The 19,438-nt window shown below is 33.3% G+C and overlaps 1 protein-coding gene and 1 long non-coding RNA gene across 2 annotated transcripts in view; one reads left to right on the top strand and one right to left on the bottom strand.

The window, feature by feature from the left end:
- The window catches only part of LOC140743358 (uncharacterized), a 177,471-nt gene that overhangs the window by 146,854 nt on the left and 11,179 nt on the right, over window positions 1-19,438 (bottom strand). The window lies entirely within an intron of this gene.
- RDL2 (ionotropic GABA-aminobutyric acid receptor RDL2) lies at window positions 2,211-9,899 on the top strand. Its single transcript, XM_073074534.1, has 9 exons — window positions 2,211-2,307; window positions 5,170-5,237; window positions 7,045-7,271; window positions 7,458-7,540; window positions 7,944-8,081; window positions 8,317-8,601; window positions 8,914-9,089; window positions 9,371-9,553; window positions 9,735-9,899. The coding sequence occupies exons 1-9, from the start codon at window positions 2,226-2,228 to the stop codon at window positions 9,897-9,899; spliced, it is 1,407 nt and encodes a 468-aa protein (XP_072930635.1). The 5' UTR covers window positions 2,211-2,225.

Genomic DNA, 19,438 nt, shown 5'->3' with positions numbered 1-19,438 from the left:
CACACAGATAGCGATATTAAGAAAGGAAAAGGCAATATCAACACGAGCACATTGCAGTTTTAGTGATAGCGACTATTCCGTTTTAAAATGTATAGTGGACTAAATGTCAAGTAAATAATGTCTTCACATTAACAAAAACACGGAATACGTAATATTTACCTTCACTATAATAATGGTAGGTACGCGTCTGGATCGCTTTACAAAACTTAACTCACATTTTACAAACGCCAGCAACTGAAAACAATTTGCGTAATTGCGACTACTCGTAAAAAGATTTCAACCCGAGAACCATTCGTCACTTTTAAATAAAAGTGCGGTTTGAGCGTTTCTACTGAAATTGCAACCGCACTTTAGGTTCGAGGGGAACTGAAAAGAGTAATAGTATTAAAAGATTTCGTATCGTATCCTCTCCTTGATCTAGAGAAATTTAATCTACGGAGGGAAACGTTTTTGTGTAATGCAGGTAGGCGTCGCAGGATGCCCCCAGTGGGATGCAATTTGCTACCTCATTTAAATTTCTCTATTCCGCTTTAAAACATTATTCTTCAACAATGGCGCTATAGAAAAGTTTTACCTTTCGCGCGCTTTCGGAGGCGCGGCCATGATTGTTTTTCGTTGTTTCTAGTTTAAGTGTACGGGTTCGGGGCGAAATAAATGTTTTGTGAGTACATTCATCTCGATTTTATTTTGGTTACATCAAATTGTCGACGTGGTTTTGTATATTTTTTGATAATATTCAAATACACACGTAGCAACCGTAATTTAAGTCATTTTAGAGGGCTTTAGTAGACGCGGTCCTGTCAGAGTTTTGATCTCAACTTTAAAGCCATCTGTAGGACTTTTAGGAGATATCCAATCTTGCAACTGAGTGCAATCATTAATGAGTGGTACATACAAATATAGGTATTTTAAAGTAGACAAAGGTGTCCTCGCACAACTATACAATACAGCTTCTATATAAACGTATAAACGTCAACAAAAGCAAGATCAGAAAATAAGGTTCGCCACAACTCCGCGTGTAATAAAACTAGACATTCCATGTGGAGGCGACCGAGCTGCGCGCATTCAGTTTTATGCCTACAGGCTAAATGTCAATAGTGTCTTCTATTTTATTTAGGTACACAATGTTTACTGATATCCACAAGTACCTAATAGTTGTATGTGAGCTTTCGCTATGACTCCTGCAATACCGATGTGATTGGGATATATTTGCACGTCGCGTTTGGTTCCCTCTAGTAACGATATTATGTGATAAAATATAGGTAGGACGCTTTGTTCAATTTGGTTACCAATGTCCTGATCAACATTACATATTTAAAATATTTAAAAATTACAAGCTTATGGTTACCGCCACGCCTACTTCTGACTTACTCCAATCATGATTGGCAGTGATCCATCTTCACTAGTAGACTGCATAATGTTTTGGTAATTTAATGAGAAAAGATAGAGCTCCGCGCATATCCTGTTTTCATTATATAAAAATACATCTGCATTGTAGCCTATCAGGGCTGGAAATATTGCAGGTGATAATTTAATTTGCAGGCCATTTAAAATTCTACACGGCCATCCAATGCCCTGGTAACGTAAATGGCAAACATGCGCTAGTTTTCGCGTACATACCTACTTTAGAAATCTGAATTTTAATATTTAGCTACTTCCTGAATACGGGTAGCGATTCTGGCAAAGAGCCAATGCTCTGGTTTGACCCCTATTTTGGGGTGCGCATGTATCTATGCGCGAAGCGATTGTCGTTAAAAGTACGATCTGGCCGCCTTTACGCACACCCTGTTTTTATTAAAACATTATTTTTAGTTACATATTTATTAATAGATATACTTATTACATTTTATAAATATGTGTAGGTAAACTTCTATTTGTTCCTGTAGTTTTGGGACCAGAATAGCCAAATTGAACCGCCCAATTAGCGTTCTTGGGGAGGAAAACCTTGACAACAGACCACCCACGCAAAAACAACCTAAACATTCGTACCAAAAATAACGTGTAGACTAAGAGATGTTGTTGGCATCGCTCTTTAAAATATGATTGTATTAAGTGTGGACATGATCCATAGTCTTAAAGTATTATATGTTGACATGTGAATGAAATTCATTTTATGTAAGTTTTTTACCACATGAATTCTAGACGTTTGTATTAATTTATAAGCCTTGTCAGATCCATGTCTGAAGTCTCGTTATTTTGTTCGCAGAGGTACGGGCGGCGGTGGCATGTTCGGCGATGTCAACATCTCAGCGATTTTGGACTCGCTGAGTGTGAGCTACGACAAACGTGTGCGGCCTAACTATGGAGGTGAGTGATGTTGCGTTGTTTTGAGGTCAGTCTTTAAATTCAAGCCACAAGTACCTATTGCATTACATCTGAGAATGAATGTACCCTTAGTATGAGTTTTTACGTTTTAACAAAAATGACTGATTTTGTATTTGTTTACGTATTTGCCCATACTAAGGGTACTGTGCGCAAACTCTAATAGAATATAATATATTTTTTTGTAAGAAAATGCCCGTGCCCAGGCATGGGACAGTAATGACTTGATGTTGCATCATTCGAAATAATGTTACATCGCGTACGAAAAATGTTATGCATCAATGTCGCTCACATCCTGACATTACTTCTTTTATGACCTCGAACTCTGATATTATAAGTTTATTACTGAATGTAAGAAACCAAAAGGCAATTAATTTCGTTTGTAAATTCAGATTGAACTATTAATTTTAAAGACCTGCCAGTTCATAAAATTGATCTGAGGTTCAAAGTCGACAAATACGAGTAAGACTTTAAGCAAAAAATATATTCGAATAAATATAATAATAGATGTATGAATTGATGTGAATTTGGTAACGTACATATATTGGCGCATTTGTGTATGTTAAATTAAGCTTCCGCGATGTAAACAGGGCTCCGCCTGCTCATCATTGTTTTTAATCAAATTAGTATTATATTATAATGTGTTAAGTTATGACTTCGCTGTTATCACTAATTAGTAATTATCCAGTTTCATTTGAAGGCTAAGAATTATCATGCTACAATGTTATAATAACTTAACAATTATATACTGTTTTTATTCATTACATTATGTGCTTAATTAATGTTAATATAAGGCACAAACATAAAAATAGAGAATACATTTGGACTTATACAGCAATACATTTCAACAACATGTGGGACAGATAATATATGTGAAGGGCTCTTTTAGCATAAATTATAATTAAATGCATTTATGAGAGAAATAACTTACACTTTTACAAGTTACCTACTTGTTTTCAGTGGTATACATGTATAATTCTCATGTTATTACTCTGATGTTATTCTCCAATTCAAAATAAACTGGAAAATAGGCCACGTGAATTCATTATTTTTTCAGTGTTAGTCATAACATGTTTTTATTAAATTTCGTTTGTATGCACCGATAGTAATAAGTATAAATGTTATCGTTTTCGCAATTTATTAATGTTTTGTGTGATAAATATATTTATTTCAGATATTTGTAAACAAGTTTATCTGTAGATATATAAATGTTATATTCATTTGTATCTAATCCAAGAAACGGTATAACAAGGAATAAATTCCGTTACATACAAGAAAACGTTGAATAGCATTTAAAAAATGGGTTGAAGATTTTTGTTTCAATATTTTGTATAGCTTTTTACATTTTGTATAAATAGCCGAATTAGTTAAATGATTGTTCTTGAATAATAATTTGAAAATGAAGTTTCATATAAGAACAAAGTGCTATGGAAATTCATAAGCATTCTTAAATGTTGACGTCAAACTTAATCGTTACCAAGAACTGTTTACATTTAAAGTGGCCGAACAAATCTAAGAATGGAAGAACAGTGGTTGGTTGACACAACTCCGAGGGATGGCAATTCGATTTATTAGCCACTATAAAAGTAAGATTCCGAAGCCAGGACAAAGAGTCAAAGAGCAGGACAAAATAGAAATAAAGTTCCTCGCAGCTAAGAACTACAAATATTGGACAATCGAGGAATGGTACTGACTTTACAGCGTGCGTGCTTTACAGATTTAAGTAGAATAGTAGCAGCGATGTATGAAGAGTTTTCTCAAAACGTGATGGGGAAGGACGATCGACCAGCCTTGGATATAAAAAATAAACCGAGGCCGGCTAATCGTTCTTTCTCATTGCTTTTGCACCACAACATTCTCACAAAGTTCATAGCATTGCAAGATTACAAGATGTTCCTGCACATAAAAGAACAGCAGCAGTGTAGTATATATCCTTCTTATAATAACTATTTATTTAATAAGCGATTAGTCTATTAGGATAAGTGAAAAAATAATTTGATATATCTAAATTATAATGGAGTTGCCCCTGAAGTGCAACTCAATAATCATTTTATATTTTCAGTAGCAAACCAAACACTTCTCCTAACAGTTTGAAATAAACGAACCTGTTTAGTGACTGAGAAATAAAACTGAGGCTGCCATAACTCCTCAGAAGTAAATATGTACCTATTTGTGAATGTTAAATGACGACGATATGATAAGCGACGATTGTCGAAACTTGTCCGATGTAGATTATTAGACTAAAGAAATATATATACAAAATAAAGATCGAAGCATAAAACACTTCTATTCTATTCGAAATGTTTAAAAATGCTTAACAAGTATATACCTAATTGTTTTTTGCACTCTGCACTTCATAAGGGGAATTTGTAAAAGCTTTCAGCTTAATCAATGAACAAACAACTGGATCGGAAAATTCGATACAAACCCGGTTGTGCAGAAATAAGATTAAAATAACCCCGGCTGTAAAATCCAGGTAGCACTTTTATTACGACTATTTTGTGATATACCTACAAACAATTGTACTCGCAAATTGTACCTACTTGTATTAAATTCTTAAGCTGCATGCATGCTGTATAATTAAAATGGTAAACCATCTTACGTACATACCTACGACAATTTGTATAACTATATCTGTATACAAAAAATCTTATTGTATTTACATTCCGTATCAAATAGGCATGCTGACCTGCTTCTAGTAGTCCAAAGTGTTGAGATATTATTGTAAATAGTTTTCTTTTTAAATAATAACGACAAAGTATACTTTGCTGCTGCTGTCTATGTACACATACGAGTGTAAACTAACCGCATGATGCTTTTTGATAAATAACCGTTGTCACCTTTCAGGGCCGCCCGTGGATGTGGGAGTAACTATGTACGTCTTGTCGATCAGTTCCCTATCTGAAGTGAAAATGGTATTTAAATGACCAATTTTTGGTAGATATTCATTTAGAGTGTTTATGTCGACAATATAGGTTAGCGACCCTCGCTCGAGCGTTCACCGTTCTAAAGTTTTAGAATTGGACCCGCGTTCGAGCGAGGGCGTCCGGGCGTCACGTCACCGTCCTCTGGTTTGGTTTTCACGGCGCGAGGCGCGCGCGCGACTCACGATTGGGCTTGATTGCAGGTCCGCCAGTGGAGGTGGGCGTCACCATGTATGTGCTCTCTATCAGCTCCGTCTCCGAAGTGCTCATGGTACTCGCCACTGTCAGCTCACGCTTGTCTCGGTCGCTCCGGCCGCGCGCCGTCGCGACCGAGCAGCCCCAGACACGAGGCTGCGAGCATGCCGGCGTTATGGAGCAGACCGCCCGGACAGAGACACACCACTCTTCATTTTTTCATTACTTTTTAATGACGTAAAATCTGATTTGGCCCGATTGGTTAAAGTGGTGTTCTCTTCCGGGTGTGTCTTTACATACAGACATAATGAAATGTACTTTGCTATTAAGCATCCCTCCAAGCGAGACTCTGTCGTTGCTCCATTGTTGTTATTTTTATTTTAAGCTTTTTATGTTCTTGAGTAGGTATCTGTTGTGACTGTGGGTTTCTTACTATTATCTCTCAAAATGGCGTTCAAACACTTCAAATTCGCCACACGCCTAAAAATTTTCTTACTTTAAAGTAGTCTTGCTATGAATGTGTTTAATGTTTGTAACGTTGTCCAGTAAGATCCGGTTGATTGAGGATACTTCGAGTGATCACTTCTCACTGTTTCTTTTCACACGGTTTATAAAGAAAATATCGCGTTTACGAATTGAAGTGTGCCGATGGAAGTCATAATAATTGCTTGACGCGTAATGAGATGTTTTAAACGCTGTCGGACCGCAGCCACGTTGTTGTAAAGTTAATGCCGAAATACCCTTGATAACGGTTCCAAAAGAAAAAAAAACGTCAAACTGAGACCAGGGTGTATGACCCCTAGTGGAAACCAAATCAAGGGGACTCTTAAAGTCACTTTAAGACGTGACCTAACCGGATATTAGATATAGCATATAGATCTTAATACGACACAGAGAATACGTAATCATATATTCATAATACTTTATCAGGTTTATAAATAATTAATAAAATAAAAAGCTCTTCAAGATTATGACTAGAAACTTCATTAAAATAATATATGTCCTCATTTTAAAATATATGATTACATATACTTAACAATCATAGTGAAAGGGAAATATTCGTATAATTTTTTTCATGGTATAGTATATTAATACCACTTTCTGAAATGTTTCTCACAATTGCGTTAAATCCTAAGCAAAATGTCATAAATCTAAGAGTATTGTGGTTAAATCGAGTATTTGAACTGTTCTGCAAATAAATGTCCTCATTATTACTGAAATTGTATTGTAACCTAAAAATAACCGTGCTAAATTTTACAGAACGTTCTAGTATTTGATTCAACATTTCTGAGAATTTAACTACTACCCGACTAATTCAGATCAGTGGTTAAATTTAAAAATTACATTTTCACAAGAACTGAAAGACAAATAATAAGATAATTTGACAAATAGACATTTAAAGTAAAATCATCACTTACAGCCTTTTTCATGTAAATATTCTCTCAAAAAAACTTCAAGTGCTTAAAACTGAATTCAATGAAATAATCTGCTTATCTTAAACTGCAACATCAAGATGATATATTTACATCTTTATCATTATATCATATTGTAACTTTTGAAATAATCTCAAGAATTGTTTGCTTTAACATAAACAATGTTTCAGGATTTTACGCTGGATTTCTACTTCAGACAGTTTTGGACTGATCCGAGGCTCGCTTACAAAAAGCGACCTGGAGTTGAGACTCTCTCCGTCGGATCAGAATTTATTAAGAACATTTGGGTTCCTGACACGTTTTTCGTGAACGAAAAGCAGTCTTATTTCCATATCGCTACCACGAGCAACGAATTCATTCGCATTCATCATTCCGGATCTATTACACGAAGTATAAGGTGAGTGCTCAATTTGCAATGACACATTCTGATAAAGTTCGCGATTTGCGTTCTGCTTGACGATAATGATGTTAACGTCAACATTTCTTCGATTTTTAGTTAATATTCATTTAAATTTTCCCTCATAAAAATTATTGTGTCTGCAAAATCATAGTTTTTCCTTCATAGTAATCTTCTTTGTTCTAGACTGACTATCACCGCTTCCTGTCCAATGGATTTGCAGTACTTTCCAATGGACCGTCAATTATGCAACATTGAAATTGAAAGCTGTAAGTTTCTCACGTACCTACTAGTATAGGTATACTACCGAAATATGTGTATCCAAGTTTAGATTCACTTGGCTTTGTTAGTTGTTTAAAATAATAGGTCTATCTTGTCTTTTTTCTCTCTGCGTTCTCAGTAAAACATATAAACTGAGTACTTAAATTGAAAATAACTCGGTGTCGCAAATATGTGCAAATTCAAAAAGCTTTCTTATGCTGTAGGCAAATATAAAATAAAATAAGATGCTTCTTGATTTCAACTTTTGTCATCTGACGCTCGTTACTACTCTTCCTTATCATGGTCTTACTCTTCGCTTAGTAGTTTAATTAGTCATTCACGACTACGAATATCTAAAAACCCAGTGCGATGGGTGCTTATTTTATCGTTTCATATCTCTGCATGGTACAGTCGGCTACACCATGCGAGACATCCGTTATAAGTGGAACGAGGGGCCCAACTCTGTGGGTGTTTCGAGCGAGGTGTCTCTACCGCAGTTCAAGGTTCTCGGCCATCGACAGCGAGCCATGGAGATCTCCCTTACAACAGGTACCAAGCACCTGCCACCCACTTAGACATTTTTATTAACAAAAATTAGCTCTAAACATTACTTCATAATGTATCGAAACGATACAGTTTGCATGTTTCTAGCTTGATTCAAAATTTGTATATTTACAAGGTCCCATTATTCATTTTTGTAAACATGTGAAGATCATGATTTTGCTTGATTTTTATTTAATCTTATCTCGTTTAAATTTTTTAATAACGCTAAGTTTCATTTCAGGAAATTACTCACGGCTGGCCTGCGAGATTCAATTTGTACGATCGATGGGCTACTATCTGATCCAGATTTACATTCCCTCTGGGCTGATTGTCATTATATCGTGGGTCTCATTTTGGTTGAACCGGAATGCAACGCCGGCTAGAGTATCACTTGGCGTTACTACCGTGCTAACGATGACTACACTTATGTCCTCTACAAACGCTGCCTTGCCTAAGATCTCGTATGTCAAGTCAATTGATGTGTATTTGGGCACCTGCTTCGTAATGGTCTTCGCGAGTCTTCTAGGTAACAATAGAGTACTTCAAATAAAATAATAATTTAAGGCATATTAGTTTTGTTCGAGGGCGTGCAATTTCCTATTTGTTTTCATTTTATTTCTTTCTGGTTATTTGCTTAGATTACTTTTGATTATAATAGTCGCTATTTGCGAAGCGTTGATTTTAATAAGAATTTTAATGTGCCTTATATTTATAATGTGCATAAGTCATTACATTAATTGTTCTCTTGTATGTCTCTTGTGCATAAAAAACTAATTCAGTGCTGCTCTGCGGTAAGTTTCTGGCTGCAAATAGTCCACTGTTTTGCTTTGTATTTCAGAATATGCTACTGTTGGCTACATGGCAAAACGGATTCAAATGAGGAAACAACGATTTACTGCTGTTCAAAAAATGGCTGCTGAGAAGAAAGTAGATGGTCCGCCCGCTCCCGTGGAGCCGCTCCCTCCACCGCGGACTAGCACTCTAACTCGCCCAGCTCCTCCGAGTCGATCATCGGTTTGTGCCAAAATATAATAATTTGCTTAATTAATTTAAAATATTATTTGGATTTCTCTAACCAATTCTGAATATAAATAAATGTGTATGAAGTCGGTCACAATTTCCTTTCTACGCTGAGAACTGAATTGCAACTTTAAAATCAGTCTACCGTGGCATTCAAACAAGAACAGAGCAAGGCAAATACTTTTTATATAACTTCTATAAAATTTTTGCAACGATTAAATATCTATAACAGATATATTAATAGAGAAAACTAACAGTGATTTATTTCTATACAGTCCTACAATCCTCACACCCAGGAAGTTCGATTCAAGGTCCACGACCCAAAAGTTTACTCAAAGGGCGGCACTTTGGAGAACACGATCAATGGCTCCCGCGCGCCTCCGCCACCGCCTCCACCGCCGGTCCCCCCGCAACCCGAGGAAGAAACACCCCCGCCACATCTTCTGCACGCTTCAAAGGTAAGTTTAATTTTTGCACCTATATTATTTTTGGCGAATGTTATTTGCAAAGCAAATGTGCGAAGACTGGCGATTGACCATGCGATTTATTGATGCGCAATAAAGCGATTTCTTGCGAGATGACGTCTGCCAAATCTACAGGTAGATTAATCGTTAGAGTCAAGTTGAAACAATTTTTCAGGGCATCAACAAGCTTCTTGGCACAACCCCGTCGGACATCGACAAGTACTCGCGTATCGTGTTCCCCGTCTGCTTCGTGTGCTTTAACCTCATGTACTGGATCATTTACCTTCACGTATCTGACGTTGTTGCTGACGATTTGGTACTACTCGGCGAAGAAAACTAAAGTCACCCGATTAATCAACGAACTCAAAATATAAAGATATACAACTAGAAGAATTCTCATCCGACGGATATTATCGTGTACAATGGTTAAGTGCTTTTTACAATATTTAATCTAGTAATCGCAATTTCTTAGCAATAAGGTCCTTATGAGAATAGGATTATTAAAAAAATAATAAAAAAAATATACTAAATGGCACTGAAGATTTAGAAATAAAAAGTATGAAATAATTATTTATGAGAATTATAGAGTAAGTCATTTATGAGAAATTTAGTAATACGAGATCTCGAATTTGCGTATAGACCCGCGATAGGGGGGTAATATTTAATATACATTCCTTCTCTTGATGTGATGCCTGACCTGTATTGTCAACAGGAGTCGGGCGGGCACGGGTAGCTATGATCTCTTTAAATTATAAATGTATAGCCACAATGCGTAACTATTCTAAACGATATCATTCCCAGGCATTTTAAGTACCTTATTTAAAAAAGACTTTTAATATAGTGTAAATTGATACTTGTAGAAATAACTATACAATATTACTGTAGCGAACATACCTATTTGCATTTAGATATCTGAAAATATTTTACAACTTTGTATAAGTCTAGAAATATTACATCTAATCTATGCAATACTGTTCTACAGTCGCAAAATGTTAACAAGTTTAATCTAGAAAATTAGTTAAAATGTTAAAATAGACGTATTCTATATTATATTGTATTAATAGTGTTCATTACAGAAAAAATACAAAATTTAGATGCAGAAACTCCTTGTAGATTATAGTGCCTATTCAGACATAATATTACGTATACCCCTACTTGACCTACAATTATTAAAGGCACTACCTACTTCTCTCACTAAAGTACCTCAACTACATCGTTCATTATTAAATAATAAACTTTATTTACTAATCATTTGTACTGTCTACTTTGCAATGAATCCTCAGAACGAATAAACTTTATTGAACGAATAAAACTTTCGGCGGGGATAGTCATGTTATTGACCATCTTTGTATAAACTATGTAAATAATATTATACTATACATACTATATTTATAAAGTATAAAATATTCGAGTATAATTGCTCTAGTTTTATAAAATATATTCGGTTCAATTAAATAAGTATACACCCGTAAAATACACTTCAAAATTAAAAAAAAACATACTTTGCACGATACACCCTTTTCTACCTATGTACGTAGTGAAATTATGATTACCTATTGATATTGAATAAATGGTATAAATTGCGATTCTGAAATATGTGTCTATAACTGTATGAATAAAAAGATTCACAATAGCATTTAAAAATATAATTAAAAGTTTTATAAATGTTAATTTAAACTGGAAATGAATGTTAAAAATAGAAAAAAAAATAAGTTATTCGTTTTATATAATTCTTATACCTAAATGTAGCAGAACTATTTAGAGATGTAGTAGAATTGCACTGTTGAAAGTAACATTTCATATATTATCAGAGTTTAAGTTTTATAGAAAATCTCAATATTTTAATGCATGGAAATTTATTATTTATCATTGTTATATTAAAATTGAGATGGATGTGGCTGCTTACGCTCTCTCATATAGATATTTTAAGCGTTTTATTAAAATCACATTAAATGTTAATGCACGAACAGATGTAATTTATTGATGTTTTTATGTCAAGAGATTTATTTAGATAATCTGGTCATATTATCAAAAGTTATGGATAAATTAAGATGAAAAGGCGTGGGGAGTCCGTGAAGTGCCATTTTATCTTATACTTCTGTGGCATAACGTTACTTAAAATGTAAGTGGTAAGGTAAAGAAAAGAATTCTTTTCGTATATAATTATAATGGTACAAAATCTGTATTTGGTAAAATAGACCCTGTGACTTGTGGTTCATATTGATAGAAAAAAATGTTTATATAAAAAAGTATGAATATAATCAAAAGTATAATACATATTAATGGATTGGCACCTCGAGATTTAAGGTCCCTACAAGGTTGACATACAGACTAACCTTATATCTTATATCTTAACTTCTTAAAATATTATTTTACTTATTTCGTTGTTACGTATCGAATGGTCAAAGTTTGTATAAAAGACCTACAGGTCACATTATTGGGTAAATTTATATTTTCTTCTGAATTTGCTCAATATTTGTAAAAAGGTGATGTATAGAATTATGATAAGAAATGCAGCTAAGTAAACCGTTTAGACATTGTTTTAATCTGAAAAATAAATGATATTCACGTTGATATTATTATCTTTATCACTTATTAAGTATTAATTTAATGTCATGGATACATATCTGTATTTTGTGTTAGTATAACTCAGCACTAGAAAAAGTATTAAAAATTATTTTTAAAGCACTATGGATAATCTCTAAATGGTTTACTGGGGAATGTAAGTATGTGTCAACAACATAAATGAATATAACACCTTGTATTCGCGAAAATTTCCTACTCGAAACTTCCCTAAACGACTGCTGCTTTAGAAGTAAATAGTTTATATAATGTTTCCTAAATTATCTGTAACTGTAGCAATACTATGTAATGCAAATCTGAAATTATAAATTTGTCATTAACATCTTACGTTTGTATAAAGATTATTAACTAAAGCAATTATTTATAAAGTGACGGTAGCGACGGGCAGGAAATATAATAACGATAATTTTATTGTAAAACTAATTGAAAGTGAAAGAACTAAAGATAAATGTAAATTATGAAAAGGAATTTATGATGTAAGGTAAATGAAGTAATATACTGCACATAGTTGGTAAGGAAGTAGCGTAGCTTAGCGTAAGGGGGCGTGGGCGGGACGCGTCTTTTAAATTTCTCTGAAAAAGCGAGTGCGCGGTGTTGAAGGTGATCTATGTCCCCAAGAACTGAACACGGCCGCTCAAGCTGTTCCTGGGAATACAAACGAGCCTCGCCTATAAACCTCTCACGCGAAACCAAATTCTAAATCACATTTAAAAATTAGTATAATTAAAACGAAATTATATTGCTAATAAATCAATATAGAGAGAATATTAAATATTATAAAATAAATTTAGGTATCGGATGAAAGTAAACAAAAAGTTATATGACATTCTCAACTTTAGATCAATTCATAACACCTACGCGGAAAGTATAGTGACTCACACTGATAAAGGAAGTGATGTAATGAAACTATAATACAAATTGAATTGACAATTGTTTTGATAATATTTTAGAGGTACGGCCAATAGTACATACATTGTATAGAAACTAATATAAATCTTTATAACGCAAATAGAAGCAATAATATTTAAGAAATATTAACGCTGCTTTCACAACAAAGGCACCCGGCAACTAGCGATGAGCAATACATATAATATTATGTAATGACTTACTTACAGAGTACAAATAAACATTACTCATTTAAAAGTAATGTACATGTGCTCAAATAAGTTAAAGTCGCAGACATTTGCATTTATAAAGAATTTACTTTAAGGGCGAAAATGTAATTGAAAATCGGCATAACGTAGGTATTTCAATAATTAAGAGCCAACAAGAGGATATTTATAAATTTACAGCAGCTATAAGAATCATGCATCTAGTAATGAATTAGAAGGTTTAATTAATATATATGCTTTTCTTAGCCAGCAGCTAGAAAAAATAATAATTGCAATTAGAAATTGCTCATTTGTAGTTGCTGAATGCTTATGATGTGAAGCTCCCCAAAGCAACATCGCTACAACCGTCGCAGGCGCCGGGGCGCTACATTCAAGAACCGTTCGATTATTCTAAAGATTGTATAAGGAAGTCATTTTACATATTTTAATCATCAAAGTTTTAGATCTGCAAAAAGCACATTGGTAAAATGGTTCCGTAAAAACCCAATTTCTCGTTTTTATTGTTGCTAGATATACCTATTACTTTTAATTTTGAATGATCTTTTTGTAAATTTTTGTATTCGTCGAAATTGTTATGTGATGAAAGCAATATGTGTTAAGCTATATTCATTGTTATTAATTACGTATATTTATTTATTCTATGAGTGTCGTGCCAAATTTGGGGTTGTACAATTTTTATAATGAGTTAGAATAAATGTTTGAGTAATTTTAAATAACGGTAACTTTGAGTTTATGTGAATGTTATTTCAAAAATCACATATATTTTGAAAAACAAGTGAAATGTCAAAGTTATTTAATCACTGTCTATTCAAAATGTTTAAATGTATGTCAAAATTTATACAAGCTATAGAATACTGAATGTAATATAAATATTGTAGGTCAGGAAATGGACTTAACTTTAAAGCAATACGATAGGTGATTATAGTGGAATAGGTAATTTAAGAATGATTTAATTGGAAAAGATATTAAATTTAATATATTATGTTCAAAACATTTGTAATTACGGGGTTGAAGGAAAGCAAACGTGCACAAACTAGTTACCAAAATACCAAAAAAAAGAAGAAACAAGGAAATCAAAATATTTTTGTATATTTTGATAGGAATTTCGTCACTATACATTTTCACTATGAGTGTAGGTATAAAAAAAATTCAGTAAAATAAAATCTATGTGTATTTCAGTTTAAGTGTAATATACAATCCATTTTGATGTAATTTTGTTTAAAATATATTATAAAAATATCGGAACACAAAAATGCATAATAGGCATTTAATTTCTATGTATGTTGGTACCCACTAGCAATTATTATCTGTATGTAAATAGGTTTCTTTAACGTGAACGTAGTGTCGTGGTACTCCTTGTCTTCTGCTCTAACATGTGACTATACTTTCGTAATATCTAATTCAAATACCTACCTAATTACATTTCGATGCCATAGATAAACTTTAACGTTAATAACGTCATTTTTTGTTTCTTTGTATTCAATTTAATTAATGAATCAATCTACCCAAGTTTTGTCTATCAAATATTGAAATTTGACAATTCCTCGTTACTAGACATTGTCAAAATTACAATTATTTACATTTATGGCTGAGTTAATATTATCGCTTATATCGGGACACATGTGAGTAATACCGTTTCGTGGGATAAAGTAACGCAAAACATTCGGTGCAAACTGAAAACTTATACAGTAAATATATTTAATTTCCCGAAAATTTACCTCTCCAACTTTTAGAAATTTTAATAGTTATGACACATTTAATCGAGGTGTATAAAGTACGTCAACGTCATATTGTGACGCCATATAATGTTCTCTTCGGACTTGTTCAACAATATGCAATGACTTGTAATAATTATATGTCAAGGACTACGAATTACTAAAAAATAGAAGTGTAATGCGTAAAACTATGACGTAACTGAAAAACGACAGTTAAACCGTTATGAATACCGTTCACTACAAACAATCAATTGTTATTCCTTTTAAATATTGAAAGTGAAAACCAAAATACGAATTAGTGGATTACCGTTTAATTCACGATCGTTTCATTTCATTCGATCACATCGAGCCAATTTTGTCAATTATAATCTTACTATGTAATAGCGTTCGTCAAAAGGTTTCAAAGGCACAAATTGTCTTAAACGATTGATCATTATATGTTTAAATACAATGGCAAATGATTAGTTACTCGTATCAATATGAACTTTATTATCCAAACATATAAAATGCCTATTGCTTAGATTGGTGAATTGACAAAATGATTCTAAGGACTAAAGTTCTTACTTGGTTCTTAAGTGGCAATTGTCATAAATATTTAAGGGAATAAATCCCTTGAATTAACTACTATACTTAGATAATTTTACTAAATCTACACGGTGGTTTTACGGCATGTGCGAACAAGAGACATATTTATTTATACAATTGAATTATGGTACTAAAGAGACGTAGAACCACAGTGAATCAGTGAATATACTTTTACTCTCCTTTCTATCATGAGTATAGATTTCAGTTGTCTGTAGTAGGGTCGTAACGTGGACGTTTAGACGCATTAGACTTCGTATGAAAAACATTAATCACGGATAGGATACTGGGTCGCTTTATAGGCGTCACCTTGCAGGGGTTTAAGGAAAATTGTCAATTTACGCACATCGGGTGCGCGCGCACTCTGCAGGACGATAGGCACCCCTCTGTGCCAAAATGTTGATATTGTTCCAAATTGCCCGCTTACCATTTACGGCAAATGGTGATTACTTTTTGTGATAAAAGAAAATCTCAAATATTGATGTAAGCAACATTGGGACTACTGATATGGGTCAAAATTCACTAATTTTATTTTAGTGTTCCATTATTTAAGTTGCTGTTTATCGAAAGAGACAGTTTATTTGCTGAAAATAAGCAAAAAAAAACAAACATTCCAGCATTCCAAAAGTATTCAAAAAATTGTAAAAAGAAGATTGAAATTTCCAGATGTGGTGGACATTTTTTTGGGATTAATTTTGGACTGTTTTGTAATTTTGACGTCAGTTGTGTTCGGATTATCTGACTAATCGGGCAATTTGTTTGACAATCGCGTTGCTCCTGATTCTCTTATAATGCTTAAACTTTGCCAAATAATATCGGCATTTCCGACCTGCGTGCGCAATGCGACCGTCGCAGATATTGAGTTGCTAAGTAGTAAGAAGCGATTCCTCGGTTATTGAATTATTTCACGAAAACGGCCAACGTTTTCGTGAAATAATTCAATAACCGACGTATTAATAGTCGCGGTGCGTCGTTTATTGCATGCGGTATCAACTGGCAAATATAATCTCAGAAAAATGAATTATAACTCGACGCGAATGTGATATCAAAAATACATCTTATGCTGGTATTATTCGACAGATTCCAAGGACATTTACATGGCTATTTTATCCATCTACCTCCCTTGTACAAAAGGATGGTGGATGGTTGTTGAAAATAAAGACACAAATGGATGATACTTAACCATTTTTTACTTATTACGAGACTTCCTATGGAGAATACTCACCATAAGGCTTATGAAATAAATGTCATTTTCTATCGATATGGACGTTGGAGACAAGTTTATGGTTTTTCGAACGAGATTCTTTGAGTAAAGCTTTTGGAAATGTGTTGAATAAAGTGTAGGGCTATGTTGCGGTAAAAATGAGTCTAATAGTTTTGAACATCTTAAGTATTTAAAAATTTATATAATTATCACAAAATAATTACTATTACCAGTAGGTACAACGTCAGAAAATCTACGTATCTAAAATTTAAATATTTTAAATGGCAAACTTAGTACTCATTCGTAATAATGTATAGGTAGTTTATCCATTTCTGATTACATATTGTGAAATATTCTTTTTGTGTCGCTTGATGTCTGTGAGTGAGAAGAGAGAACTTTAATAAAATTAATAAACTATAGTCCCAATGACTCACCTATCGTACTTTATCGATCGGTTATGATTTGTGAAAAAATATATCTATATCTTATCAGTATGTAATAAAAAATTTCAATTGCGATTTGATATTGTCTACCTGCTCCATGCAACCCAGCAAGGGCAATCATGAAACGGTAATTTTATTATATTACTCGGAAATTTCTCAATAACTCGAAAATCTGACTTACCTATCTATAAAAAAATCTCAAGAATAAGTTGATATCGTTAAAAAAAGTACATTAACGAGTACTAGTTGCTTAAAAACGCAATGGTAATATTTATCTACATGTTTTAAATCTCGCTTAACCATTCCCTTTCAAGTAGTAGTTCTATAGTTCCCCTATTAAACAATTCGCATACATGCTGTCATCAACGTGGTCTTGTTCTTTTATGGATAAATGAAGTCCAGTTAGTTTTTCTAAAATTTTGAAATTTTCACCTAATATCGTTATGCAAATCATGCTTTACGCGGTAGTTTATCAATTGACCACACCGTCCTACACTAAAAAGCTAAAATGAACCTTGGACTCCACACACTGAGCAGCTTTAACTAGAACGTAAACATACTTCACTTGACCTTAACGTCACGTAATTGTACGCTACTTTCGCTTGTGACGAACACTTAATGCAATTTCAGCGACAAATACCTATAATTCCGGTACTATTATCAATAAAAAGTATCCAATTAATACCCATGTACTGTAAATCCAACCAGGCATGAAATGTGAAACGTTATTATGGGGGGTATTAAATAGGTAGGTACCTAATACAATTCATCATCTTCCTTAGTAAAAGTGATTGGTACCTAAAGTACTTAGTTTATAAGACGAAAGCGTCTGTTTTATCCTATCACTGATATAGGCATCGGATTAATATCTAATTCGTTTTGGATTAACAATTAGATAAATTTAAATCAAATCATAATTGCTAATCCATGACGATTGAGTGCTGTAGAATCTTCACAATGAAATTAAAGACGTTACTTTTGACGTTAATCTATTTAGTGAACACGTGGTTTTGTTATAAGTTTGTTTAGTAATAAACGTAAGCCGAAAAAGAAAACAAAAGAAACAGACAAAAATTGCGTTTTATCTGTTTCTTGCTCACACATTGTAGAACGAGCGAGACGTAAATATAAATGCAACATATTGTAGATTATCTACAATTGAAAATTGAAAAACATATGTTACACAAACGCAATGTGTCATCTAAACTCGAAGATTTTATACCTGTGTGCATAACACAAAACCCTGTTACTTCTCTTGATATTGCATTAGGTGCTAAGTTTCTGTGCTCTTTGCAGTGCTACACTTCCTACGACAATATCGTTTCCGAACGCCCTTTTCTAATGTTAATAATTATTTAGCAATAACATTTGGTTTGCGCTCCGTTAGCCCGAGTTCTCCAGCAGAATAGTAATAGTTGCAATTTTGGCAAAGTACTTATATTCGATATCTCGGACCATCGGAGCGCAAATAAAACTCTATAAGCTACGCTGTATTTTAATTTGAGACTGACTTAGTATTTCTATGTCCTGATTTTTATTAAGATAAACTTTTGTGAATGATTGTTGTATTTGTGTAAAAGTATGCATTGTTTAAATTTTATTATAAATTTTAATATCCTGAATTTCGTGTAGCCCATGTACACGACTCGGAGGATCTATGTAATGGATATTTAATTAAAATTCAGTATTTCCCTGTTATATACAAAGTATACAAGTCAGGTAAGATTTGCATAGCAAAACACAAATTTAAGTTATGTTGTGTTACCGTAACCTAGAATATTTTGTGTATAATAATCACAAAAACGTTGTAGATGGGTATATTCACTGAGAGAATCAAGTTATTGATGACAGTAAACAAGTTTTATTTTAAATCTCTTTAAGAGATTTAGTTATCAGTTATAGTGAAGAATGTTATTGTTTAGTACCTATTTACAGGGTTTATTTATCGATGGAAATGAACATGGTAAATGATAGTGTACCTGTATGGGAGATATTGTGATGCGGTTATGTGACTCCGACTTGTGAACATCGGCTACAAATATTTTATTATAATTCTATAATTATATTGGTGTGATGATGATGTTGCTCAACTGATGTTGTACGAAATTTAGTTCTGTGATCAAAATAAAAAATGTATATGTCATACGTTTTTCATTGCTAACTCCCTAATCATATTCATGCTAAGGCAAAACGTAAACATTTACCACTGACAAAAAGAAATTCTAAACTACAGGACATTC

The sequence above is a fragment of the Epargyreus clarus genome, unplaced genomic scaffold (assembly GCF_041222505.1).
Source record: "Epargyreus clarus isolate Ecla_fem2 unplaced genomic scaffold, WU_Ecla_fem_2.2 ptg000007l, whole genome shotgun sequence".
Lineage (NCBI taxonomy): Eukaryota > Metazoa > Arthropoda > Insecta > Lepidoptera > Hesperiidae > Epargyreus > Epargyreus clarus.
Note: the sequence above shows the minus strand (reverse complement) of the source record. Positions and strands in the feature narration are given on the sequence as shown.